The 27,140-nt window shown below is 44.2% G+C and overlaps 2 protein-coding genes across 13 annotated transcripts in view; one reads left to right on the plus strand and one right to left on the minus strand.

The window, feature by feature from the left end:
* CDC14B (cell division cycle 14B) overlaps positions 1 to 6,054 on the plus strand; it is a 103,271-nt gene extending 97,217 nt beyond the window's left edge. For 5 of the 7 annotated variants that reach the window (XM_087444270.1, XM_087444269.1, XM_087444271.1 and 2 more), the window contains one exon: positions 2,292 to 6,054. Coding sequence is in view for 5 of the 7 variants with exons in the window: in XM_087444269.1 (XP_087300395.1) it covers positions 2,292 to 2,328 (37 nt within the window). In the remaining 2 variants the exon portion in view is untranslated. Of the gene's footprint in view, positions 1 to 1,930; positions 1,997 to 2,291 lie in introns of all 7 variants that reach the window. The other 2 variants (XM_087444266.1, XM_087444268.1) reach the window with 1 other exon arrangement.
* A 7,584-nt stretch (positions 6,055 to 13,638) lies between these two features.
* HABP4 (hyaluronan binding protein 4) overlaps positions 13,639 to 27,140 on the minus strand; it is a 43,211-nt gene continuing 29,709 nt past the window's right edge. For all 6 annotated transcript variants that reach the window (XM_087444278.1, XM_087444279.1, XM_087444275.1 and 3 more), the window contains 2 exons: positions 15,748 to 15,933; positions 13,639 to 13,810 (listed from right to left, as the gene is read on the minus strand). In XM_087444278.1, coding sequence (XP_087300404.1) covers positions 13,754 to 13,810; positions 15,748 to 15,933 — 243 coding nt within the window. In that variant the 3' untranslated portion in view covers positions 13,639 to 13,753. The remainder of the gene's footprint in view (positions 13,811 to 15,747; positions 15,934 to 27,140) is intronic.

Below are 27,140 nucleotides of genomic sequence, written 5' to 3' on the forward strand. Positions count from 1 at the left end.
AGATATTGAATAGAAATCTTTTCTTTGAACAGCAATAAATAAAAAAAGTATACTTTCATAAATCCTTTGAAGTTGCCAGGGTTGCCAGTCTGCAATCACGGCCATCTCTAAGGCCTTCTCTCTTGCAGGTTGATTTTGTTCACACATCATCCTCATCATCTTGGTCGTCTGTAGGAACTGGACCTTTCATTTCCATGTTCTGTTCGATTCTTAGAGGCTTCCAGGATGAAAACCTCACCTAAACTCACTTTCCACTGATTTGGCTCTTGATTTTTGACAGTTTACTGCAAGGTTCTACAACTTTGGAAAACTTTTCCACAAACATGTTAAAAGAGCAATTATTTGGAAACTGAAAAAATAGGGTTGTTGTTGGGAAGGAATGCCACCATGTTTATCTCATGGCAGGTGATTGTTCCCCATGTATCCACTGAACATCAGCCCCATCTAAACTTCAGTCCACGTGATAAACTGCGCTGCGTGGCAGCAGCAGCTCGGGATGGGAACACTGCAGTGTCTGGTAGAGGGGGTGCGCTGGCCCTCGGTGCTGAGGGGGACTGTGTGGCACCTTCCCCATCCCCTTTCTCAACTCCAAAGAAGTGAATTAATGGGCTTTTACACCTCCCACTTCCTGTTAGAGCTATAAACTCATTTTAATGTTCCTCTTTTGAGAATTAATAAATCCAGTGAAGAATTGGCTAAATGGAATGGGCCTGTTTTTCAGTGTTCTTGCATGAACTCTTTGAAGAGCTCTCTTAGAATGAGTCTTGAAAATTTCATCATCTTGCCTCCAATGGAGAACCTGCAGCCACCTCATCTGAGACCATTCAGTTCAGTCCATGTCTTTGCACAGCTCACCCATCCAGTGCATGTTTCTGTAAGCTTAGGCTGTTTCTTTGTGGCAGTCTTTCCTTTCTGTCTTTTTTCTTTTGTTTTAATTATAACTTCATCCATTTTCTAAGAAAAATGTCATGTACAAGGGCTTTTTTAAATTTCGAGTTGCGTTATTGGGAACCATCATTTTCTGCTTCACCTGCCAAACCAACCTAATGTTCATTGCTTTGGGGTATTTTGTACCTAATTATTCATATTTTGGGAAAAGATAAATGCTCAAAGAGTCTTTCCTTGGTCTCTGAAACCATGAGGCTCTCATTCATGAGCCCTTCTGTTGGGAGTAGCTATATTTAGGACTTTAGCTTCTTAAGTCTTCTCGTTTGTGACTTTTGCCGTCATCATACCAAATGACTTTTGCATCGTCACTGCTTCTTGTCCCTTAGAGTCTCAGATCTCAGTGTCTATTCCATCACCTCTGGGCTTTAATTTTATCTCAAAAAGTACATCAGTGTAGAAGTCCCAGAATGTTGTGTCTAAATAGTCTTTTGTTAAAATGCTGGTTACCTCTGATCTTTCAAAATATTAATTTCCTTTTGAAATTCCAGATATTTTCCCTCTTGGCTCTACCAGCTGACCTGGATCTTGATACTCAGTGCTCTCTGGAAACTGTCTGACCGATCAGACGAGCTGCTCCGCTAGAGCATCAGCGCTGTCCAGGGGAGGCCACCTCTGGACTGGGGTTGGGTTTCCTGACTCTTCTGCTTAATTTTTCTCAGAAAGTTGCCATTTAGTTGAAAGTGTAACATCATAAATTGGGGAAGGGAGGAAGGGTGAGAGTCAGTCAAAGTCAATTATTTCCCTTTGGGCGGCCGGCTAGGCGTGTGCTGGCTGCGTCCCCACATGAGGTTAGGCGCTGGCGTGGGCGACCCCGTGCAACCTGCAGGGCATGCAGAGGAGGTGGGCGCCGGGCGTGCGCCCCTGCGCTCTGCTCAACTGGAAACTGCTTGAGGTGCCAGAGCTTTTTCTGTGACTGAATTCTGGCTTTGGAAATAAGCAAGTAACACTCTTTATCTTTTCGTTCTTTCCACTTTCCCCACAGCCTGGTTCCTCAGAGGGAAAGAAGGAAAAGGAATGCTTTGCAGCAAATGCCCTTAATGGCATTATGGTACTCTCATTGCTCGGCTGCCTTTGCCCTCCCTTCTTTTTTTATTGTCTTTTATTGTTTTCTTATTTTTTGCAGAACTGAACTTTTTTCTGCTCTGCCTTTCTCTCCTGTTTGTCTTTACTTTATGGTTGATACTGTACTGTCTTTTCCAAAGTATGTCATTAAAAAATTGTACAAAGTGTGTACTTTTTAGCATGTCAATATTTTCATTATGTTGCCTTCCTTGTCTTTGATAACTACATATGGGACACTTGAAAACCTTCATGGTAAAATCCTTTTTTTTTCCCCCCTATAGTCCCTCCATTTCAAGGACTAAAACAGTCTTGCGTTAAGTAAAAACCTGTGACCAGAACTGAAGGAAGACTCTAGGAACAGAAAACCACAACAGGACTTAGCACAATTTATTTGGAAACAAAACAAAATTGCAAAAGCCTTAGCTGCTTTCCACCTAAGAAGTGTATTCAAGGAAGAAAATATCCACTGGAGTTGAAATAACTGCATGAGTTTGGGTACAAGTGAATGACTTGAAGACAGCCCAACTCTCCTTTGGTAGAAACGTCTCAAGTTTACGACAAAAAAGCTGTTGTAAATTGAGTCTCAGGTGTAAATATCCAAGCCCTCTGTTATCAGGAGAGCTGACCAGTCTGTGCGGTGCATGTGTGTCCCTGTGATGGCAATCATTTTAGCTGCTGGCCTTCAGAAGAATTGAGGATCTGATGGAGGTTTTTTACGTATTTATTTTCTGTTTACCCTGTGTCAAAATTTATCAAGATAAAACAGGCATTACTGAAATGGTACTTTCTGTAATTTGATACTATTTGGTTTAATCATCTTCACTTTAATATTTGTAATACTCTTGTAATTTAACTTTGTTAAGTACCCAAGCTGCTTGTCTTCCACCAAAGAGTGCTTTATTAACAAGAATCTGAAAACCACATTTGAAGACTGCTGCATGTTGAGATATAAAGTGGTACTTTTGTAACCTAGAACTTGCAAGAGAATATTAATGATAGCTTTAGAAGACTCAGGAGGAAAAACTGGCTTCAGAGTTGGAAGATTGTTGTAAGTCATTTTTATGTCGTTTAGGGACTGAAGAATGCCAAGGCTGCCCACTGTTTGCTTGCCCAGTCATACAAATTAAAATCATATTTCCTTCCTTGCATAAATATCCCCCACACTGTTGGTGTTTCCCCTTGGAAACAGCAATCCCAAATAATGGTGGCTTTTAAAAAAAAAAAGTTACCACTCTATTAGGGTCTTTCTCTATAGCATTGTAGATTTTTTTCTGTTCTGTGATCAGCCTAAGGCCCTTCATACACCCTTTGATTTTAGTAACAGTTATTTGCATCTGGATTTCTGTTGTTTGTGAATAAGAAACTCACTGTTGCCTTTGGTTAGAGACTACAACTAATAACTCCTTGCAGAGTGCCTTCTCCCCTCAACCCTGTAGAAACACAGCAGAGTCTGATATAAAGCAATCATAAAAACAGAACTTGTTTGAAAAAAAAAATGGGGCCCAAAATAAAAGAATATTTTGCAATCAACTTGGTTACTCCCTAATAAGAAGTGAATGGTTTTAGTTATTGTTAACCACTGTTTGCCTGTCCCGGTTTGGAGAATTGGGGGTAGAAGATGGAAAGGCAATAGAAGGCAAATGCCTTCACATTACAAGATGAAGGAGTCAGGCCAATAGGCAATTCCATTTTAAAAAGCTGCCTTTTTAACAAAACTATGAGGAATAAGAAGTGGTTGGAATAAACAGATTAACGACTGTTAATGGGAAAAGTAATTGGAAGGCCATGGCTCCCTTTTGGCATTTACTTTCTTGAAGCAAATTGTCAGGTTGAATCGCTTTCAGGGGAGATGGAAGATGCCACAGCTTTGCCCAAACAAGCAGCTCTTCCCACCAGTCAGGCTTTTCAGCCCTGGGGGCTAGATCTCAGAAAAACTGTGGTTTCTACCCCTGTAAGGGAATAGACACAAAGACCCACCTGCCTGGGGGAAGACCCCTCTTCAAGAAGCTTTGGGTGGGAGGAGAAACATTCCGTTTGCTCTCCTGTGCTGGGAGACAATACTAAAGATTCAAACTGTGCCCAGACATAAGACATTGAATTCTCAGGGCAACTCTTCTTCTCGTTGTTACACTTTTAAAGGCCATCTCCTGCATAAATAATACAGGTAGTTGTGAAAATCAATCTTCTATCTGAACCGTTCTTGGTTTAGCCTTTTATTACGTCAGAGCAAGTAAATGTTCTGTCCTTCACAGCAAATAAGCCATTTGGTGTCTTGGCCAAGAGTGAAATATTTGGACTTCAGTGTTAACCACAGTACTTTTTATTTTACAAATTGCCTTTTCGTGTTGGCTGCTCATGTTTCCAGCTAGAATTGCCGTCACTGTGGCTCTTTCTAAAAATCCTTTCATTTAACAGGCTCACTGAAATTAGTCATAGGAAACCGGTGATTTGATAAAGAAGCGTTCCTTGGAGCACAGAAAGGACATGGGATTGTGCTTCAGATGGGTTGCATAGCACAGTGTTAAACTTACTGGAGACAGCTAGAATCCAGGAAGTCTATGGGTCTGAAGATGGAAAGTTCTTCCTGCTGTGAATAAGAGTGGACTCTTTTTTCTCCCCCCAGCTGAAACTTCAACACACCCAGAGTCTTCTGAGATTCTAATTTCGAGTCCTTGTTACAGAAGACCTTGTTGCTATGGAATATGAAACACAGGGCATGTCAGATGGAGAGATTCTCTTTAACTTAAGAGCCTTAAATAGCTTTGAAAGTACACCAAGACAGTTTCCACTGGAATTAAAATTAGAAATGAATATTTGTAGGTGCCCTTGAAGCTTTTTGGGGTCTCAAATCATCAAGAGTCAGGGACAGTTTAAAGGAAGAGTGTTTGCAAAACTGGGTAGCTAGAAATGTAGACGGACTTCTGTTTTGTCATGCTGAGGAAACCTAGAAATCTCTCCTCACCCTCAGTGAAGAGGGATGGCCCTGAGCAGTGCCTCACTTTGCTGGTCGCCTTACTTGTCAAATGTAGCTGCTTCCGAGCCAGTGGTGCGCTGCTCTTCTGGTCTCCAGAATTTTCCTGCTCTAAACTTGATCCCCTGAGCCGATCACCCCCCACTCCCTTCCCTGCCCCCCTCCCCCACTCGCAAGGGTGATTTCTACCTCTTTTCTTGGGCCCAGCCTAGTTTTGGAGGAGTTGCTCAGTGTCCTCATGAGGCGAGTGTGTTTGCCCTTGGACCAGAGACCTGGGTTGGTGTGCTGTGTGGACCCCAGCCTTCCGGGCAGCGTGTGCCTAGAGCTCCTGGAGCCTGTCCTCCACTGGCATCACCACCTGTGACAGATGAGCAGTGCGCTCCTTTGATGTTTGTTTTAAAAGTAGCTTCACTACTTCTCTTCATACGTTTTTAAAAGTAATCATTGCACTTTGGAAAGCAGTGCTCATCAAAAACAACCTTAAAAACATATCTTAATCATTTACTAGTCGTCTCCCACAGAAGCTGTCCTGGTGAGGCTGGCCGCTGTCTTCCCTTCCCCCTGAATCTGAGGGTTCTCCACATTGCTAAGGGCAGTACTGCAGATGTGTGTAGAAGACCGGACAGTTCACCTAGACTGTAGGAAATTACCTCTTTAATTGCCCAGTAGAATTCACTGTCAGGAGATTCACCTGATTATAGTACCACGGTTTTATATTAATAATTTGCAGACTTTTATCTAACCTGCACTCATGTACAGATTATTAAAAGTTTTAAAATGTAACTGATTAATCAGTATTTGATCAATCATTGTCTTGATTTTTTTTAATTAAAATGTATATTTCTAATCATATTTTATAAAGCTGAGAGAACTGGTTGAATGATTGTTTATTTTTCTGAAGGTATTTTTAAGATAAAGCTTCCTAATGGCCTGTAAACTTTGCATATCTATGTAGTTTGATACGTATTGTTGCATTTGAAAATCTTGTGTATTGTAACTGGTTTTATACAAAATATTGAATAGTGGAAATTGTATAATTATAATCACATAATTAAAAGTATTAACAAAGCTGCCTTTTGGTTTATTGTGTTCACTTCCTGACCATTCTGAATCATGGTAGGCAGTGGTGAAAATAGAAAGCGGACATAACCCTCTGTGTGAGGTTGCCAGGACTGCTCTAGCAGAACACCACGACTTAAACCACAGACACTTATTGTCTCATGGTCTGGAGGCTGGAAGTCTAAGATCAAGGTGTGGCAGGGCTGGTTTCTCCTGGGGCTTGTCTCCTTGGGCTTTCCTCTGTGCTCCAGTTCCTGGTGTGCCTCTGTCTGTCCTCCATTTCTTATGACACCAGCCAGACTGGATTAGGGCCCATCCTAACGGCCTCATTTTGACTTAATTACCTCCTTAAAGGCCTTGTCTCCAAAGACAGTCACTTTCTGAGGTACATGGGGGTTTAGGGCTTCAGCTTAAGAACTTGAGGGTCCCAGTGCCAGTGTGGGTCCTCACACCCCCAGTGACTGCTTGCTCCTCCTCCTCCTCCCGTGGGTCTGAGTGCGGTTGGAAGGCACTGGAAGGCAGCGTGGTGGCAGCAGTCCTCCACAAAGGTGGTTTGTACCTTCTCTGTGGCGTGCCTTCCTTCATCACTCTCTCCCTTTTGTTGCCCACAGAGGTAGTTTCCAGCCTTTTATGATTGTAACGCTGCATAAACATTCTCAAATGTAAATTCTTCCTGGGTGCTGCTCATTTGGGGATAAATTCTTACAAAAGGCATTTCTAGGTCAAGGATATGCAAAATTTTAAAGCTTTTGATGTATAGTGCCTCAAAAAGCAGCTTAGTATAATTGTGAAGAGCATGGATTCTGGACCCAGACTGCGTGCAAACCTTTGCTCTGCCGCTTATTAGCTGTGTGATCTGGGCCAGAATTGCAGTATCTAATATGCTTATATGAGGATTGAGTTAATGTTTGTTAATTACTTAGAACAAGCACCTGGCACATACTAAGAGCCATACATATTGTTTAATAGAAAAATTAAAATATTGTCTTCATGCTCTCCAAAAGGACTGTGACTGTGCAGTCCCCTGTACCCCGCCTCCCCCATCAGCAGCTGTCGTGACACTGCGGACCTGGTTAACTAATAGCAGGACACTGGCCCCGGTTCCATGGTCATGGGTCATTGTCACTCCCTGCTATATATAGTCCTCTTTTAGCTGCCCCATTATTAAGATTTGCGGCACTTTGTCTTCTAAGTGGTTGGCACAGTATGTCCCTATGTTATAGTCTCACCATTTTTCTCAGCTTATTGGGGGAGCAAACGGACCCTTTGGGCAAACGCTTCCATGTTCCTCCCTAGGCATCCCAGCTCTGTCACTGGGCATGCTGGCCCAGCCATGTGGGAATGAAGACGCTTCCACGCTGCTCCTGTAGCAGGTCTGAACACCTTGCCTTGTCTCTAACTGTGTCTCATCTCTTTGCTAGCAAGTCTGCATGGCTTTGACATGCTTCTGGATGACAGGTGCTCTGTCCACACTGAAATGCCCAGGTAAGGAGGCCTCCTGCCCGGCAGGGCCGGACCCTATGTGGGCTGGCTACCACCAGGGCACTGGCCTTGGCCCCTTGGATTCTTATAATGGCCAGATATATTCATAAATGGGGGGGGGGGCTTTGGGTAGGAAAAGACAGTGGAAGAGGTAGTATGGTTTGTGCGTTGTTTTATTGGAGAAAGACAATGGCTTCTCATCACGGTTTGCTTCTCTACTTAAAACAAGATGACTTGTCAGGTGGGACAGTTCTTCCTTGCGTAGGACTCTGGAAAATGCAGCCAGTCTGGCATCCCCCACCTACTAAATGCCAGTCATGTTCCTAGCCATTGGATAATCCAGACACCCCCACACACTTTCAACCACCGTCGGAGGCGGTGCTGCCCCCAGTTGTGAACCGCTGATTAGCTTCAAGTACAGCTTCACTGAGCAATGTCGTGGAGACAGTGACAGCTGCTCTTGGGACCCTGCTGAAGTGAATATTGTTCTCCTGCCTTGTTCTGCTCTGGCAGAACCACCACCAGAGCACCATAGGAAGGCCAGCGATGGGCATGTCCTTAAGCAGTAGCAGAGCGTTCACACAGCATTGCTGGGCAGGAGAGGACAGGGTGAGGGGGTGGCTGGTGGCCACCCTGGATCACTCTTGTTCACAGTGATTCTGCTCTGGCCAACCCCAAATCTGCCTTGCAGTTAACCAAGGAGTTTAGAGCATGGACCTTGGGGCCTTCTCTCCAGCTGTCATGCTAAACTAGTCCTTGCTATCCCCAGTAGCTAGCTCCCTAAGACAGTTTCTGGTGTTTATAAATACAACTCTGGCTGTCTCCTCCCTTTTCCAGTGATGGTTGGCTGTCTCAGGCTGTAACCTTTCTAGACCGTCTTTTAATCTGGCTCGGGATCCGCAGGGACTAGACTTCCAGAAAAAGTCTCTCATGGATGGCACGGCGCTCACCAACGGAAATCCTCTCAAGGTGCAATCTCAGCCTGTCACCTCAGGCTCATGCTTCGGCCTCTCAGCAAAAGAGTTTTTCGTCATTCTTCCTCTGAGTGTTGAGATTTCATTCCCCGCCAAGCTGGGCCTTCCTGTAGCTGACCTGAGGGGATAACTGGGTTGGGGAAGGGACCAGATTGACACCCTTTCTGGCAGTGGTTCAACCCCAAGCCCCAGTAGATAGCGTTTCTTGAATTTTCTTACGTTAGGGGCCCCTGTGGACTATTTGATGGAGGCTGAAGTCCCTCCATCTCCTAAAAAAGAGTTCATGCAAAACCTTAGAAGAGTTCGTAGACAGGCTTTCCCTGGCCTGGCTGGCTGTGCACCATCCAACTCCAGGGGCGCTGTTCATCCAGATGCAGTGGGAAGGGCGCCCCTGCAGGTGTGTTGTAAAGGAGCCTATTCACCAGTCATCTCAAGGCTCCCTCAAGGCCTCCAGGCCTTCAATGTCTTTCCACCCTGGTCACAGGTCCCGGGATCGGGATGGAGTCGGGGCAGGGGTTACACCTCCCTCACCGCCAGAACATGCGAGTTCTGATCACTTTGCATTGCCAAGAATTTAGGACTTACTCAGATACTTTAAAGGGTTTCCTTCCGGCTACTCTAATGCTGCCAGTACCTGAGTGGCCAGTAAATGCAGGCCATGGCCACCAACACAGTTGTGCAGACTGTTCCTCAATGTGTATGAGGTCCCCTGGGGTGGGGCAGTGCACACTTATGGCGGAGGTGTTCTAGGTGCCTCTGGCGGGGTGGCTGTTCTCCCTACCTCAGTGTCTGAGACATCTGAGAACTCGCAGAGCCCCTGAGGGACTCATGTGTAAGTTGATGCCACTCCTCTCTCACATGACAGGCATTCCCCAACTTGCAAATGACTTTGTGCTCCCAAGTCACCCTTCTAAAATCAGGCCCATTTTTGGAAAAAAACAATGCTTAGAAGGCAGCTGGTTCTCTGCTCCACTGGGTTGACCTGCTCTCTCCACACCACAGGGAGGGCCTGCTTTGCCCGTGGTAGAGCTGTGATGGGTTCGAGAGCCTTTGTGGTTTGGTCAGGGAAAATCCTATTGCGTTGAGTCACGAGAAACTTAGTGGCCAAAGAAAAGGCTTTCCCGGAGCGATGGGAGATGGGCAGAGGCAGCCTGGCCTGAGCAGACGCCTCAGGAGCCGTTAGGCCCTTAGGCTCCACGAGGCCCCAGGAGAGCCAAGCTTCTATTCCTGTTTCCATCAGTGCCTTGCTGGCGACCTTGAACCTAATCCTGTGGCCTCTCAAGTCTTGCCATCTCCGCCTATGCAGGAGACCTAAGAAAGCGTTCTAAGGACACTTGACTCCCAACATGCTCTTAGGAGAAGGCATCGGCTCACTTAAGCTACTACTGTAGCAGTCACCATGTTGTGCTGCAGTGGCCCGCAGCCTCGCCCTGGAGTGGCCGAGCACAGCAGCACACAGCACATACCTTGTGTGGCTCCTTTGGTCCCTGAGGAGGAACATGTGTCCTTTGGCCTTTCCCTGTCCCTCTCCTAGCAGCTTTGCCCACCAGACTAGCCATTGAACTGGCAATTTCTGAAGTGTGTACCAAGAATACTGGGCTTGGGGCTGAACCTTGTTTCTGCCTGTATGTCCTCATCCCACCCCTGCCAAGATACTAGCTAGAGACCAAGGAAGATGGCTGTCCTTCCCTGTTCCCTGCCTGCAACATGATGAGACAATTACAAGACAGCACACAGCAGCCACTCAAGAAATGCTTGTTTTCTCCAGGTACCCAGGTTCTGCACCAAGGGCAGAGGGGATCCTTCAGACAAAAAGCATCCAGATACAGGGCCAGGCCGTAGTGTTTGGGGGTGCCCCTGTGGGCAGTGGTTCCTGAGCTGGGATAGCAGCACTTTCAGAGAGAGGGGAGGCCGTGACTGGCGTGGTCATGTGGACAGGCGTCTGAGGAAATCAGACTCTTAGGTAGTGGTTACAAGGAAGTTGTACACTTTTATTCCTATTGTATTTCACAACTAAGATTTTTTTTTAGATACCTGCTTCGTTCTCTTCGTTCTCTTTACTACACACATACAGGCCCCTGTGGGACAGAGCTGGGCGAAGCCTCACACACTTGGGGCGCATGGCAGCCAGTGGTGCTGATGTGGGGGAGGAGCGGAGGACGAGGGGAGGGGGCCGTTCACACAGAGCGGGGTCCTCGTAGAGGCTGAGGGGAGACAGCAGCCGCCGTGAAAGAAAACGGGCCGATCTCTCCGAGTGCGCCTCTGCCCCTCCAGCTGGGCCCTGCTGTGAGAGGGCGGTGGGCCCGCCTGCTGTTGGCAGCACGGCTCTTTCCTGAGCTTAGAAGACGACGGCAGTTCCTGCTTTTATTTCGAGGCTGACCTTTCCCAGCTTCTGAGACTGGGTCCAGGCGCTCCACGGGACTTGCCAGCACCACATGGTTTGAAACCACAATGCCTTGCCTTCTGACACACCTGCACACTGGGAAGGCATGGAAGAGCTAGCACACAGGACAGACAGACCTCAGCTGATGACCAGCACTAGAAAAGAGGGGGGGGGTCTCTTGTGGCTTCTCTGGCTCTGAGGGGCCTGCCTTGCATGGGATGAAAACGTCAAATGCTTACTAGCAACATTAGGCTAAAGACGTACTTTTCAAAGTAGCCTGGCCGGACGTGTTCCAAGGCATTCCCAGGAGCAGCAGCTTCTGGTGCGGGTCCGCCTCCTCCCAGACCTTGTGAGACAGAGGTGCAATTTAGGTTTTCAGCCAGTTGAGGCGGGGTACCACCCTCCTCCCTTCAGGGGTTCTGGCTGTCAGGGGTCACACCTCCTGATTTGTGAGGCTCTCCTAGCTGCAGGAGGGCTCAGCAGGCCCTGGGACATACCCCCAGCTCTGTCTTCCACTGCCCCACAGTAGCCAGAGACCTGGGGGTGAGCTCCTGTATCAGAAGGGATCCGAATCGGGCCTGGGCTTGCACCCCTGTCCTTGGAATCCACACATGCTTGTCCTTTGCTTTCCAAGATGGCCTTGGGGGTCTGACTGGTTTTCTTTTGTGGGGTTAATCTGCTTCATGTTAAATTACTAGCCAGAAACAGGTCCTGCCTCATGGCAGCGTGTCTACAAAGGGCTTTGGCTGGCAGAGGAACTTGGATCTGGAAGACCTTGCCTTGTGCACAGGTCCAGAGACAGAATCCCCCTGCCTCCTCTGTCTTCCCTGCAGCATGTTAGGGTTTCCTGCCCTCTGCTTCTGCTCTGTCTTCTCTGGACTGGGGACAACCACACCACAAAAGCCCCACATCCACCCGCCCCATGAAGAGGCAGGAGGCGGCCCTGGCAAGCAAACGCAGCCCTCCACAGGCTCAGAAGCTGTAGCCCACGTCCCACAACTGTTTCCAACCACAGGCGCGAATCGTCAGTGTTGCAGCAGGACGCAGCGTCTGCAGAAACATCAAATCCAGCGCTGCGGGCTTTTCAGGTATCATTCACAACACTAAGGGGAATTTCCTTGAAGGGGATCTCTGTTCAATCTTCAAAGCTAAGGCAAGGCAAAATGACTTCACAGGACAGCTTCGAGCCTGCTCAGCAGTGACACAGCCTCGTGCTGCACCAGCTGATTATTATGGCTGAACCTGACATTCACAAGACTTTACTCAGACCAGGGTACTTGGTCATTGTGTCTCTTCCAGGGAAAGGGAATAAAACAATCAGTTAATATACCGTTGTACTTGGATATTAATAAGAAGAGCCCAAAAGTAGGCTATCACCCACAGTGAATGTCCTTAACTTGTGGCTGGGGTTCAGCTCTGATCATCCAACTAAATACAATTCTTTCACTGTGGCCTTTCCCACATTCTTCTCTCTTGACCTGGGTGTAACCAAAAGGATTCAGCTTTCTATACACAAACTTAGGAGGGAATACAAACCTTTATTTACACTTAGGTTCGAGTTCAGAGCCATCTTAGACAGTATAGCAAAGCAGGAAAAGGCAGATTCTGGGACCAAGGTTCCAGTTCCAACACAAGCATATTAACCATGTGACAACAGGCCAGTGTTGCCCACAGTTTCTTGGGTAAAGTGGGGAGAGCATCACCCCAGCTTCCAGCAGCTGTTACAGCTGCCTCGGCCCCTGCCCTCCCCGGGCACCGTCCCCGCAGGCAGCTTGGCAGAGACAGCGTGGGCTCTGCAGGTCTCAGTTCTGCTGGTTGGGGGGACCTGGGGAGTTACTGAACCTCTGAGGTAGCCCCTAACCCTACACGGTCACCAGAGGCAAGAAATGGGAACCAGAACTGGTGCAAGGACAGAGGGAGAAAAACTGCAGATTGGCGTTCAATAAATACCCGTTATTTACAAGCCTTGCCCAGGACAAGGACAGAGGGCCTTTGTACACGGCTGTTGGATTCTGACACTAGCTTCAAGGGAGAAAAAGATGTGAGGTTAAGTCGCAACACTCTTTTGCCTGGACCTCTTTTCATTTGATTGGTGGGTTAAATAACATGATTTTTAAAATCATATACTTAATACTCATCCTAAAACCACCCAAACACTAAATATGCACATTTATCCTAAGCGTGTGTGTGCATACGCACAGAAACCACGAGGTAGTTTAAATCACCATTAAAAAGTCGATACTTTCTCTAATTCTCTGTCACACATTGGTAACCAGTGGCTGCACAACAGCTGTTTAAAATTATTGATTAAACGAAAACCAGAACTCAAAAAATTCCAGGAGAGTATAACATGTTTACAAGTAAACAGTAAATACAATTGTATTTTAATTTCTTGGTCTCTGAAAACTAGGCTGTGACTGCTTTAAATTAATGGTCCAGGTTACATGTATCGCCTCTAATACTAAAGGACACGGCCTTCCTATCTCTACCACTTACTAAGTAGTCTCAACAGATTCTATTTTACAACTTATTTTACTCTCCCTGCTTTTGTGGAGGATTTAATACAATCTCTATGTACACAATTTAAACATTATTTCTGAACTTCATTTGGAATTCCTTAAATAAAAAAATAATCACCATTCTCCACCTTCTTGGGAAAGTGCCAGACTAACCCTCTGACGGGAACTGCTGCCCACAAATACCTGGAGAAATCCCTGTTCCACACCCCCCAGGCCAAAAAAGAGCAACACTTCACACCACACGGGGACAAGCAATATCTATTGTTCTTAGAGTCTGCCTTTCTCCCCACAGCAAGAAAAGTCTCTTCACTGGTACGTCAGTGCTGTTTTAAGTTGCCAGGTAGATAGGGCTCTCTCAAGCCAAAGCAGGAAAGTCTTCAGGGTCATCTGGGTTTGGAGCAATGTCTTGTGTCTAGAGAAGAGAAGAAAGGTTTTGAACCAACACTCATTCCACCCATTCCCCCTCGGGCAGAGCCCCATGTGAATGCCAGTTCTCTCCCAGGGGACGAGCCAAGGGTGGGGGCAGCCCAGTCACTGAGGGAGAGGCAAGGCCCCAGTGGAAAAAGGAGTGTGCGGTCACCATATGTGAGGTGCTGCCTCTGAGCTGCAGCCAAGTGCTGCACGAAGCCCACAGGGGTATGGTCCTGGAAGGACGCCTCTCCCTTCTCAGACTCACTCGTGTCCCCTCTGCAAAACAGCTGGTAGCACCTGTCTCCCTCCCACAAACCCTTACTGAGTGACCCTTTTTGTATCTGGCACTTCCTTCACCTAATAAACATGACAGATGTTGCCTTATGGAGATATAAGGATGATTAAAGACAGTCCCTGCCATTGGGAGCTCCCAGGGTGAGGGGGGAGAACCACACAGGAATTTCCAGTGTGGGAACCTCAGGAGCAGATGGGCTGGGAGTAGGGCCCATGGCAGGGTGTCCATTGCAATTTGGTAGCAAAGTACACGTCACGATCGGGTATCTCTGGGAGAGGAGGTTCTTCGGAGATGAGCCTCAGTGAATGAGCAGAGGGAACAGGGATCCCGAAACACTGCAATATGACCTTGAAGGGCAGGGGCCCGAGGGCAGGGAGGTTCTGAGCTGGGGGAGCACATGTGGGCGGCAGGGAGGAGTCTCAGGAGGAGAGGCAGGTTGGCGCCAGATCACCGCACGCCAGGCTCAGTGATGCGGCGGCGGGAGCTGGCTACTGGAAAGGAGTGAATGGCTATTTTCTATTCCCAGAATAGATCCTTTTTCCAACCTGGCCTCAAATGTACTCAGAAAACATATGATTGTGTTTTTGCTCTTGCTCAAGTACAATAAACTACAAGCACTCCTCCCAGGGGCTGCTCGTGGAGTTAGGGAATCAGGCAGCAAAAGGAACATTCCCAAGACCAGCCACAGACAAGGGGCTGCTCCTGCTCCATCGTCAGGAGGCCTGCATGGCGGCCCATGCTGGCCACAGGGCCTTGTGCCCAACTGCCACTAAATAGGTATTCATCTATTTGTTCATAAACCAGTTATGAAACGCCTACTATAGCCTTACACTGTGCTAGGCACTGGGGAAACCAAGAATGAGCAAAAGCAGACATGGCTTCTGTTGTCCACTGTAGAGACAGCAGACACTGATCAATAATCACACCAGTGAGAACACAATTACAAATGATTTAATGCTTCAAAGAAAAGAAAGAAAATTCTTTGCTCAAGGACTCTGACCTGGTCTGGAAGGAAATGTGACCAAAGAACCTTCTCTGAGGAAGTAAGGCTAGAGGATCTATTCTAGGTAAGCAGGCAAAGGGGTTGTAGAAGGACCAGCAGATGCAAAGGCCCTGTGGGCTGAGGAGGAGGCCATTCTGAAGAAGCAGAGGAAGAGCAGTGTTGGCTGAGGGGTGGGGAGGAATGGCTCAGGGGAAGAAGGTGAGCCTGGAGAGGTCACAAGGAGGCCTAGAAGCCTTAGGAAGGATTCTGTCTACCCTGAAGACATCGTAAGGGCACCGGGCAGACGGTCCAATCATAGTTAGTATGCAACCATCAGCTGCTCTGATGGACCCAAGCCTGGGGATCTTGTCTGATGCAGATGAGTGAGTATTTCTCCAGTTCTGAGTGTGCATTCCCAGCAGACAGTGGACCTCCCTGGAGACCCTGAAGGACAGGGCTACAGAATGGTCTGTATCCAATTGATAACCATAATGCTGACATAGCCGTTCTAAACGCCCCAACTTCAGATCCACACTAGACAGAGGAGGAATCGACAGCAAAACCTGATGACCCTCCAAAATTAGACTGTGTAGGCCCGGGGCATCCTAATCCTCTCATGTCCCTCAGAAAACCATCCAGGATTTCGAACACAAACACTTACCACCACTTCTGCTCTGGGACCATAGTTCTCGGCCCTTCTGATCCTTCCTCGGCCTCCCCGTGGGCCACCTCTGGCTCCACGCCCGGGACGAGGGAGGTTACCAAAATTAATCTCCAGCTGGGATGTGATGTCATTGGCCGCTTTCCGGAAAATGTGGGCATCATCCTCATAGTCATCCTTTACCATCTGAAACAACAGTTACAGCATCAAACACACACACAGCATCTCCATGGACACTCATTCAGCTCAGTGTCCTAGCGCTATGCTGCAAGGGAGCCCAGATGGCGTCACACTGGAAAGCAGCCCTCCCTGACGTGTCACCACCCTGGGCTGTGGGGCTAGGCAGAGGAGACGACACTGCTGCTCTGGTTCCAGCACAGGTGGGTTCTGCTCATTTCTCAAATACACATTCTCATACTCACAGTCCTTACTATTACTTCAAGTGAGACCCAATTTGTATCAGTTTAGCAGTTTAAGATGTAAGATTTGACATGATTAACAGCAATCTACATTTTATATCTAAGTGTATTTTGCTGAGATTAAAAAGTTTTAATTTCTGCTTTTTTTAAATTTGTTCACAAATGCTACTTTGATAAATAAGGAAATATCACCTTCCTAGAATAGAACTTGATAAAGAAACTCCTTTCAATATGGGTGCTAACTATACAAATACCATATGTTAAAAACTGCAGGGGCTGGCCCTGTGGCGTAGTGGTTAAGTTCACACACTCCGCTTCGGTGGCCCAGGGTTCGCCAGTTCGGATCCCGGGTGCAGACCTACGCACCACTTATCAAGCCATGCTGTGGCAGGCATCCCACATATACAGTAGAGGAAGATGCGCGTGGATGTTAGCCCCAGGGCCAATCTTCCTCAGCAAAAAGAGGAGGATTAGCAACGGATGTTAGCTCAGGACTAATCTTCACCAAAAAAAACAACCAAAAACCCACATGACTTACAATAAACAGTTCTGACTCCAAATACATGGTAATGGTAAAACAACAGAGTATGCTGATCTGAGGGCTGCTAGCATGCTGCAGAAGAGCTCAAGCTGCTTTTTAAGAACTGCTTTAGTTAAAATTCTTTGAGAAGGTACGTTTTATTGTAAGAGGTCAAATAAGTTCTGTCTCTGATTAAAAGAAAACTATAATAAATGAATCTCCAAATTTGATTTGGATTCAATTCATAATAATGGATAAAACAAAAGAAAACAAAACCTCTCACTTTTAAATAAAATATAAACCTAGAAAAAATATGCCAATGATCTTGGATGAGACTCTCCAAAGTGCTATAATGTTAAACATTCCTGCAACCTGTCCAGGAACTGGAACCAAATCTCCCCGAGCACATCAACCCCTCTGGGCCATATGTTTATTACAGGTTTCATGTTTAACATTTGTGTCCCCTTCAAAGATTCACATGAAAATAAAGCAGAGGCCTTAGGTAGATGGGCTCTTAAAGCTAAAAAGGTGAAGAAAAGAACAATTCAAGAACACTGGCACTCTGGTAAAAAGATAAGCACAAAAAAAGCAGTAAGAGGCAAATAATAAACCACTGCCCAAGCAGGGAGGCAGCGGCAGTGTCCCAGGAAGCAGGGGCAACGTGCAGTGGAGTGCTCCGAGGCCAGGGCGCGTCCAGGCCCAGCTCCTCTCACAGGCGACTGTTAGGTCTGAACCTGGCAAACCACAAAGCTCCACCCAAACGAGAGGCATTACTCTGGTGGGTTTTGTCTCTGAGAGCGCCCAGAACAAAGTACACTAGTGACCCCAAGGTTTGGCTTATGTTGCTTTAAGAACAATTCCTGGCTAAAATCTTCAATGCCATAAGATTAACAAGGACCAAAGATGTGCGCTTTACTGAGACCAAGCTCGATGACTCAGCTAACCCAGTTGCTTCAAATATTCCAGGAGGCCTGTCTCTGGAGCCAGGGAGGATGAATTTGGTGTGGATTAAGGAAAAGCAGCTATTATTTTTACCCAACGTGTCAGCTGCACATTTCACATCCTGACAGCACATTTGTTTTAGGCAAAGCTTTATTTACAATGCCCCAGAACAAAAAAGAACAAATAAAGTGGATAGGAAAAGAACCAATGCAGCTAGCTGATGGACTTGTAAAAATGCCTCACAGAGATTTCCAAGAGAAGGCGGCTCTGGCCTCCCATGTGCACAAAAGCCATTTCTAGTGGAATAGCTCAAAACTTACTAGTAAGGCCTCTAAGAGCTTGGACCAACCAAAACAGGAGGTGGGAGGGGATCCTGTATCATAAATGGCTCTCTAGTGAAAGTATTCATTCAAAGAATACAATGAACCAAAATGTAAATAGGAACACAAACAAATCTACATAGTACACAATTCACCAGTTCCAAACCGAAAATCAATGAATAATATTCAGCAGAAAGGAAGAGTTTGCTCATCACCATCATGACAGAGACTGGTATCAAGATCAATAGCTGTGATTAAATGATGCAAATTCTAAATTTTCAATTACAATGCTTCTCTGTACCCTTAAGTTCAGTAACAAATAGAATGTGATTAAATGGGTTACCGACCAACCTTATCAATATAGCTGGTAGATATTTTCAAAGCTGAGTCCTCCAATAAAGAACTCAACATAAATCATGAAAAATAAGGTCCTCACAGAGAGCAGGATGCTGTGAGCAATCCAGCTAGGAGCGTGGGTTACTGTGGCAGGGCGTGGCATGTGGCCAGGCTCTTTAGGGCTCCTCTCCTCAGTTCGGGTGATTATCCAGAGGGAGCAGAGCTGCTGCACTAACACAGGAAAGGCTTCAGAGGTCAGAACCCTGACCAGCCCAAATGATCAACTCCTGTGATTAAATGATCCTATTAAGAATTAGAGCTCCAGAAAACAAGAGATAAAATGACAGTATTAAAGCCCTCATTTATCAATGATCACTCTAAATTAAAATGTATTGAATTCACCAATCAAAAGACACAGAGTGGCTGGATGGATTTAAAAACAAGACCCAATAATATGCTGACTCCAGGAAACACATCTCAGCTCTAAAGACAAACACAGGCTCAAAATGAAGGGATGGAAGATGATACTCCAAGCTAATGGCAAGCAAAAGAAAGCAGGTGTAGCCATACTTATCTCAGATAAAACAAACTTTAAGATAAAAAAGATAATGGGGGGACAGTATATAATGATAAAAGAGACACTCCACCAAGAAGACAAAACACTTATGAATATATACATGCACCTAACACAGGAGCACCAAAGTATGTAAAGCAACTATTAACAGACCTAAAGGGATAAATTGACAGCAACAAAATAACAGTAGAGGACCTCAACACCTCACTTACATTAATGGATAGATTATCCAGACAGAAAGTCAACAAGGTAACAGTGGCCTTAAATGGAACACTAGACCAGATGGACTTAATAGATATATATAGAACATTCCATCCAAAAACAACAGAATACATTCCTTTCAAGTGCACGTGGAACATTCTCAAAGATAGACCATATGTTGGGAAACAAGGCAAGCCTCAATAAATTTAAGAAGATTGAAATGATATCAAGCATCTTTTTCGACCACAATACTATGAAACTAGAAATCAACAATAAGAAAAAAGCTGAGAGGGAGAGAAGTCAAGATGGCGGTGTAAGCAGACTCTGAACTCACGTCCTTCCGTGGACACAGCCAATTTACAACTACTTCTGGAAAAATTACCCCTGAGAGAGAACTGAAAACTGGAGAAGAGGAACTCCTGCAACAAAGGACAATCCTAATTGAGGTGGAAGAGGTAGAAACTCCCTTCTGGAGAGAAAAAACGCTGCCTTCACAAGCCACAGCACTCCACAGCCGCCCAGGAGCAGCCCAAAGGTAGGCAGCCCTCCCTGGAGGAGCGGGCCCCTGAGCCAGAGATCGCCCCCACTGTAGACATTTTGTGGACACAGCACAATCGAGACGAGTGGCGTAATATCTGACTTTGCCTGCTACTAAAACATTGGGGAGTACCCCCAGAAAAGCTGGTTCACAAAGAAATTAAAACCGGCTCTTAAAGGGCCCACGCACAAACTCACCCATTTCAGAAAGCAACCTAAAATCTTCAGAAAGAAAGGTGCACAGTGCTTTGGTAAAAAGAGACTCACCTGATAGGCTCTAAGTGCATTGCAGTGAGAGGTGAGACCTCTCCAGGGAGTGGGACATTGGCAGCAGCCATGTTGTGGCCTGGTGTGGGCGTGCTGACACAGACACCATTGGAGTTCTCCCTGGGGCCTGCTGGCCCAGGGTCTGCCCGACCCACTAGAGCACTGATTTAATCCAGCTCAGCCAGGGCAGGCAGCCCACCCTAGGGACTGGCCCCAGCCAACAACAAGCCCTCAGGCAACTTGTGAGCCTGCATAGATTGGTGACTGGATTCTCTGCAGACTGGTGACTGGGTCCACTTCAGGAGGTCAGGGCACGCACACAGGGCAGGACTGTGTTGACTGTGTGTGTGGACCTGTGGGCAGCAGGGCTTGTCAGATGCAGAAGACTTGTGCTTCTCAAAGACCCAAATGAGGGTTTGCCCCACCTTCCAAAGCCTGAAACAACTGGGTGCTCCCATGCCTGAGGCCAGCCCCACCCAGCTGCAATTCTCAGAGAGCTGACAAGAGACCTAAAGGCTGGAGACTTATAGCATTTGTAAGCCCCTGAGCCTAACAACCTGCCACGCTGGGGGCCTACATACTTAAAGAAATACTGCAACACAAATGTGGTATTAGAACTTGCAGCCAACTGTGCTGGGGCTCCCCACACCTGATAAAGAGACTGAAGGGCCCACAACAACTACAAGCAGCCGAGCATTACAACAGCTGGCCAGGAACATAACTCAGCCTCCCTGGGCACCTACAGAGCGAGCAAACATGTCACAACAGAAGGACACAGGTAGCCCACATAGGGGTCACCCCTGGAATATTGGGAACTGAGGGAAGCACACTGCAGGCCTCCTAAGGCATCACTTATATAAGGTCACCTATCCAAGAGCAGAAGATGTAGCTGACCTACCTAATACGTACACACAAGCACAGGGAAAGAGACAAAATGAGGAGACAAAGGAATACATTCCAAGTGAGGGAACAGGACAAAACCCCAGAAAAGGAACTAAGTGAAACAGAAATGAGCAACCTACCCAACAGAGAGTTCAAACTAAGAGTGTTAAGGATGCTCACTGATCTGGAGAGAAGAATAGATGAACTCAGTGAGAATGTCAACAAAGAAATGGAAGATATAAAAAAGAACCAATCAGAAATGAATAATACAATAATGGCAATGAAAAATTCACTAGAGGGACTCAAAAGCAGAGTGGAGGATACAGAAGAACGGATCTGCGAGCTGGATGAAAGACCAGAAGAGATTACTCAAGCTGAACAGGTAAAAGAAAAAAGAATTAAAAAGAGTGAGGATAGTCTAAGGGACATCTGGGACAACATCAAGTGCACTAACATCCATACTGGAGATTCCTCAAAAAATCAAGGATAGAACTACCATATGATCCAGCTATTCCACTGTTGGGTATTTATCCAAAAAACTTGAAAACACCAATTTGTAAAGGTACATGCACCCCTGTGTTCATTGCAGTGTTATTCACAATAGCCAAGACTTGGAAGCAACCTAAGTGCCCATCAAGGGACGAATGGATAAAGAAGATGTGGTATATATACACAATGGAATACTACTCAGCCATAAGAAATGATGAAATCCAGGCATTTGTGACAACATGGATGGACATTGAGAGTATAATGCAAAGTGAAATAAGTCAGAGGAAGAAGGTCAAATACCCTATGATTTCCTTCATTAAGTAGTAGATAATAACAACAATAAACAAACACATAGGGACTGAGATTGGATTGGTGGTTACCAGAGGGGAAGGGGGGAGGGAGGAGGGTGAAAGGGATAATTTGGTACATGTGTGTGGTGATGGGTTGTAATTAGTATTTTGGTGGTGACCATGATGTAATCTATGCAGAAATAGAAGTACAATGATGTACACCTGAAATTTTTACAATGTTATAAACCAATGTTACTGCAATAAACAAAAAATTAAAAAAAAAAAAAAAAGTGCACTAACATCCATATTATAGGTCTCCCAGAAGGAGAAGAGCGAGACAAAGGGGCAGAGAATCTATTTGATGAAATAATAGATGAAAACTTCCCTAACCTAAGGAAGGAAACAGACATCCAGGTACAGGAAGCACAGAGAGCACCAAACAAGATAAACCCAAAGAGGCCCACACCAAGACACATCATAATCAAAATGTCCAGAATTAAAGATAAAGAGAGAATCCTACAAGCCGCAAGAGAAAGACAAGTTACATACAAAGGAAACCCCATAAGGCTATCAGCTGACTTCTCAGCAGAAACCTTACAGGCTAGAAGAGAGTGGCACGATATATTTAAAGTGCTAAAAGGAAAAAACTTACAGCCAAGAATACTCTCCCCGGCAAGGTTATCATTCAAAATGGAAGGAGAGAGAAAAAGTTTCCCAGACAAGCAAAAATTAAAGGAGTTCGTCACCAAGAAACCAGTGCTACAAGAAATGTTAAAGGGACTGATTTAAGGGGAAAAGAGAAGACCACAAATAGGAAAAATTATCTATTTCCATGATAAGAGGGTAATGGATACAAATGCACAAAAAAGAGGTTACATATGATATCAAAAACATAAAATGAGGGAGGAAGGGAGTTAAAGAGTAGAGCTTTCAGATAGAGGTCAACCTAAAGAGACCATCAATTCTGTATAGAAGAAGAAAGGAACAGAGAAGGACTACTAAAACACTGAGAAAAAAAAAAAGTTAAGAAATGGCAGTAAGTAAATACTTATCAATAGCTACTTTAAACGTCAATGAACTAAATGCTCCAATTAAAAGGCATAGGGTGGCTGACTGGATAAAAAAACAAGACCCATATATATGCTGCATACAAGAGACACACTTCAGACCTAAAGACACTCACAAACTGAAAGTGAAGGGATAGAAAAACGTACTCCACGCAAATGGCAATGAAAAGAAAGCTGGGCTAGCAATACTCATATCAGACAAAATAGACTTTAAAAGAAAAACTGTAACAAGACACAACGAAGGGCACTACATAATGATCAAGGAAACAATCCAACAAGAGGATACAACACTTGTAAACATCTACGCACCCAATGTAGGTGCACCTAAATATATAAAGCAATTATTAACAGACATAAAAAGAGAAATAGACGGTAACACAATAATAGTAGGGGACTTGAACACTCGACTTACACCAACAGATAGATCATCCAAACAGAAGATCAATAAGGAAATATTGGCCTTAAATGACACACTAGAACACATGGACCTAGTAGATATATACACAGCATTCCATCCAAAAACCAAAGAATACACGTTCTTTTCAAATGCACATGGAACATTCTCCAAGATTCATCACATATTAGGCCACAAAACAAGTCTCCATAAATTTAAGAAGACTGAAATAATACCAAGCATCTTTTCTGACCACAATAATATGAAACTAGAAATCAACTATAGGAAGAAGATCAGAAAAGCCACAAATAACGTGGAGATTAAACAAAATGCTACTGAACAACGATTGGGTCAACGAAGAAATCAAAGGAGAAATCAAAAAATACCTGGAGACAAATGAAAATGAAAATACGATATGCCAGAATTTATGGGATACAGCAAAAGTGGTTCTAAGAGGCAAGTTTATAGCAATACAGGCCTATCTCAACAAACAAGAAAAATCTCAAATAATCTAACAATGCACCTAAAGGAACTGAAAAAAGAAGAACAAACAAAGCCCCAAATCAGTAGAAGAAGGGAAATAATAAAAATCAGAGCAGAAATAAATGAAATAGAGACTAAAAAAATAATAGAAAAAATTAATAAAAGCAAGAGCTGGTTCTTTGAAAACATAAACAAAATAGACAAACCTTTAGCTAGACTCACCAAAAAAAAAAAAACAGAGAAGGCTCAAATAAGTAAAATCAGAAATGAAAGAGGAGAAATTACAACAGACACCTCAGAAATACAAAAGATTATAAGAGAATACTATGAAAAGCTATATGCCAACAAATTCGACAATCTGGAAAAAATGGATAAATTCTTAGAATCACACAACCTTCCAAAACTGGATCAAGAAGAAATAGAGAATTTGAATAGACCAATCACCCGTAAGGAGATCAAAACAGTAATCAAAAACCTCCCCAAAAATAAAAGTCCAGGACCAGATGCTTCCCTTGTGAATTCTACCAAACATTCAAAGACTTAATACCTATCCTTCTCAAACTCTTCCAAAAAATTGAGGAGCAGGGGAAGCTCCCTAACTCATTCTACGAAGCCAACATTACTCTGATACCAAAATCAGACAAGGACAACACGAAAAAAGAAAATTACAGGCCAATATCACTGATGAACATCAATGCAAAAATCCTCAACAAAATACTAGCGAATCGCATACAACAATACATTGAAAAGATTATACACCATGATCAAGTGGGATTTACTCCAGGGATGCAGGGATGGTTCAACATTCGCAAATCAATCAACATGATACACCACATTAATAAAATGAAGAATAAAAGTCACAGGATCATCTCAATAGATGCAGAGAAAGCATTTGACAAGATACAGCATCCATTTATGATAAAAACTCTAAATAAAATGGGTATAGAAGGAAAGTACCTCAACATAATAAAGGCCATATATGACAAACCCACAGCTAATATCATCCTCAATGGTGAAAAACTGAAAGCTATCCCTCTAAGAACAGGAACCAGACAAGGATGCCCACTCTCACCACTCCTATTTAACATAGTACTGGAAGTCCTAGCCAGAGCAATCAGGCAAGAAAAAGAAATAAAAGGGATCCAAACTGGAAAGGATGAAGTGAAACTGTCACTATTTGCAGATGACATGATTTTATATATAGAAAACCCTAAAGAATCCACCAAAAAACTTTTAGAAGTAATAAACGAATATGGTAAAGTTGCAGGATACAAAATCAACATACAAAAATCAGTTGCGTTTCTATACACTAACAACGAAGTAGCAGAAAGAGAAATTAAGAATACAATCCCATTTACAATTGCAACAAAAAGAATAAAATACCTAGGAATAAACTTAACCAAAGAGCTGAAAGATCTGTACACTGAAAACTATAAAAGATTGCTGAAAGAAATTGAAGAAGACACAAAGAAATGGAAAGATATTCCGTGCTTTTGGAATGGAAGAATTAACATACTTAAGATGTCCATACTTCCTAAAGCAATCTATAGATTCAATGCAATCCCTATCAAAGTTCCAACAACATTTTTCACAGAAATAGAACAAAGAATCCTAAAATTCATATGGAACAACAAAAGACCCCAAATAGCTAAAGGAATCCTGAGAAAAAAGAACAAAGCTGGAGGTATCACACTCCCTGATTTCAAAATATACTACAAAGCTATAGTAACCAAAACAGCATTGTACTGGCACAAAAACAGACACACAGATCAATGGAATAGAATCGAAAGCCCAGAAATAAACCCACACATCTATGGACAGCTAATCTTCGACAAAGGAGCCAAGAACACACAATGGAAAAAAGAAAGTCTCTTCAACAAATGGTGTTGGGAAAACTGGATAGTCACATGCAAAAAAATGAAAGTAGACCCTTACCTTACACCATCCACAAAAATTAACTCAAAATGGATTAAAGACTTGAATTTAAGACCTGAAACTATGAAACTTCTAGAATAAAACATAGGCAGTACACTCTTCGACATCGGTCTTAGCAACATATTTTCAAGCACCATGTCTGACCGGGCAAGAGAAACAATAGAAAAAATAAACAAATGGGACTACATCCAACTAAAAAGCTTCTGCACAGCAAAGGAAACCATCAACAAAACGAAAAGACAACCTAACAATTGGGAGAAGATATTTGCAAACCATACATCTGATAAGGGCTTAATCTCCAAAATATATAAAGAACTCATGCATCTCAACAACAAAAAAAACTAACAACCCAATTAAAAAATGCGCAAAAGACCTGAACAGACATTTCTCCAAAGAAGATACACAATGGCCAACAGACACATGAAAAGATGCTCAAAATCATTAACTATCAGGGAAATGCAAATCAAAACTACAATGAGATATCACCTCACGCCTGTCAGAATGGCTACAATTAACAAGACAGGAAACAACATGTGTTCGACAGGATGTGGAGAGAAGGGAACTCTCATACACTGCTGGTGGGAGTGCAAACTGGTGCAGCCACTATGGAAAACAGTACGGAGATTCCTGAAAAAATTAAGGATAGAACTACCATACGATCCAGCTATTCCACTGCTGGATATTTATCCAAAGAACTTGAAAACACCAATGCGTAAAGATACATGCACCCCTGTGTTCACTGCAGCGTTATTCACAATAGCCAAGACTTGGAAGCAATCTAAGTGCCCATCAAGGGATGAATGGATAAAGGAGATCTGGTATATATACACAATGGAATACGACTCAGCCATAAGAAACAATGAAATCCAGCCATCTGTGACAACATGGATGGACACTGAAGGTATTATGCAAAGTGAAATAAGTCAGAGGGAGAAGGTCAAATACCATATGATTTCTCTCATTAAGTAGTAGATAATAACAACAACCCACAAACACATAGAGACAGAGATTGGATTGGTGGTTACCAGAGGGGAAGGGGGGAGGGAGGAGGGCAAAAGGGATAATTCAGCACATGTGTGTGGTGATGGGTTGTAATTAGTATTTGGGTGGTGAACATGATGTAATCTATGCAGAAATAGTAGTATAATGATGTACACCTGAAATTTATACAATGTTATAAACCAATGTTACTGCAATAAACAAAAAATTAAAGAAAAAAAACAGAAATACCATATGATCCAGCTATCCCACTACTGGGTATTTACCCAAAGAACATGAAATCCACAATTCAAAGAGATTTATGCACCCCTATGTTCACTGCAGCATTATTCACAATAGCCAAGATGTGGAAGTAACCCAAGTGCCCATCAACAGATGAACAGATAAAGAGGATGTGGTATATGTATATATACCACATGTATAATGGAGTACTACTCAGCCATAATAAGACAAAATCATGCCATTTGCAACAACATAGATGGACTTTGAGGGTATTATGCTAAGCAAAATAAGTCAGACAGAGAAAGACAAATACCTTATGATTTCACTCATATGTGGAAGATAAACACAGGGATAAAGAGAACAGGTTAGTGGTTACCAGAGGGGAAGCGGCGGGGAGGCCAAAAGGCGTTAAGGGGCACATATATTTGGTGAGGGATAAAAACTAGACTATTGGTGGCAAGGACGATGCAGTCTATACAGAAACTGATATTATACAATAATGTACACCTGAAATTA

Source organism: Ceratotherium simum, chromosome 20 (assembly GCF_057802395.1).
Source record: "Ceratotherium simum simum isolate JZ-2026a chromosome 20, ASM5780239v1, whole genome shotgun sequence".
NCBI lineage: Eukaryota > Metazoa > Chordata > Mammalia > Perissodactyla > Rhinocerotidae > Ceratotherium > Ceratotherium simum.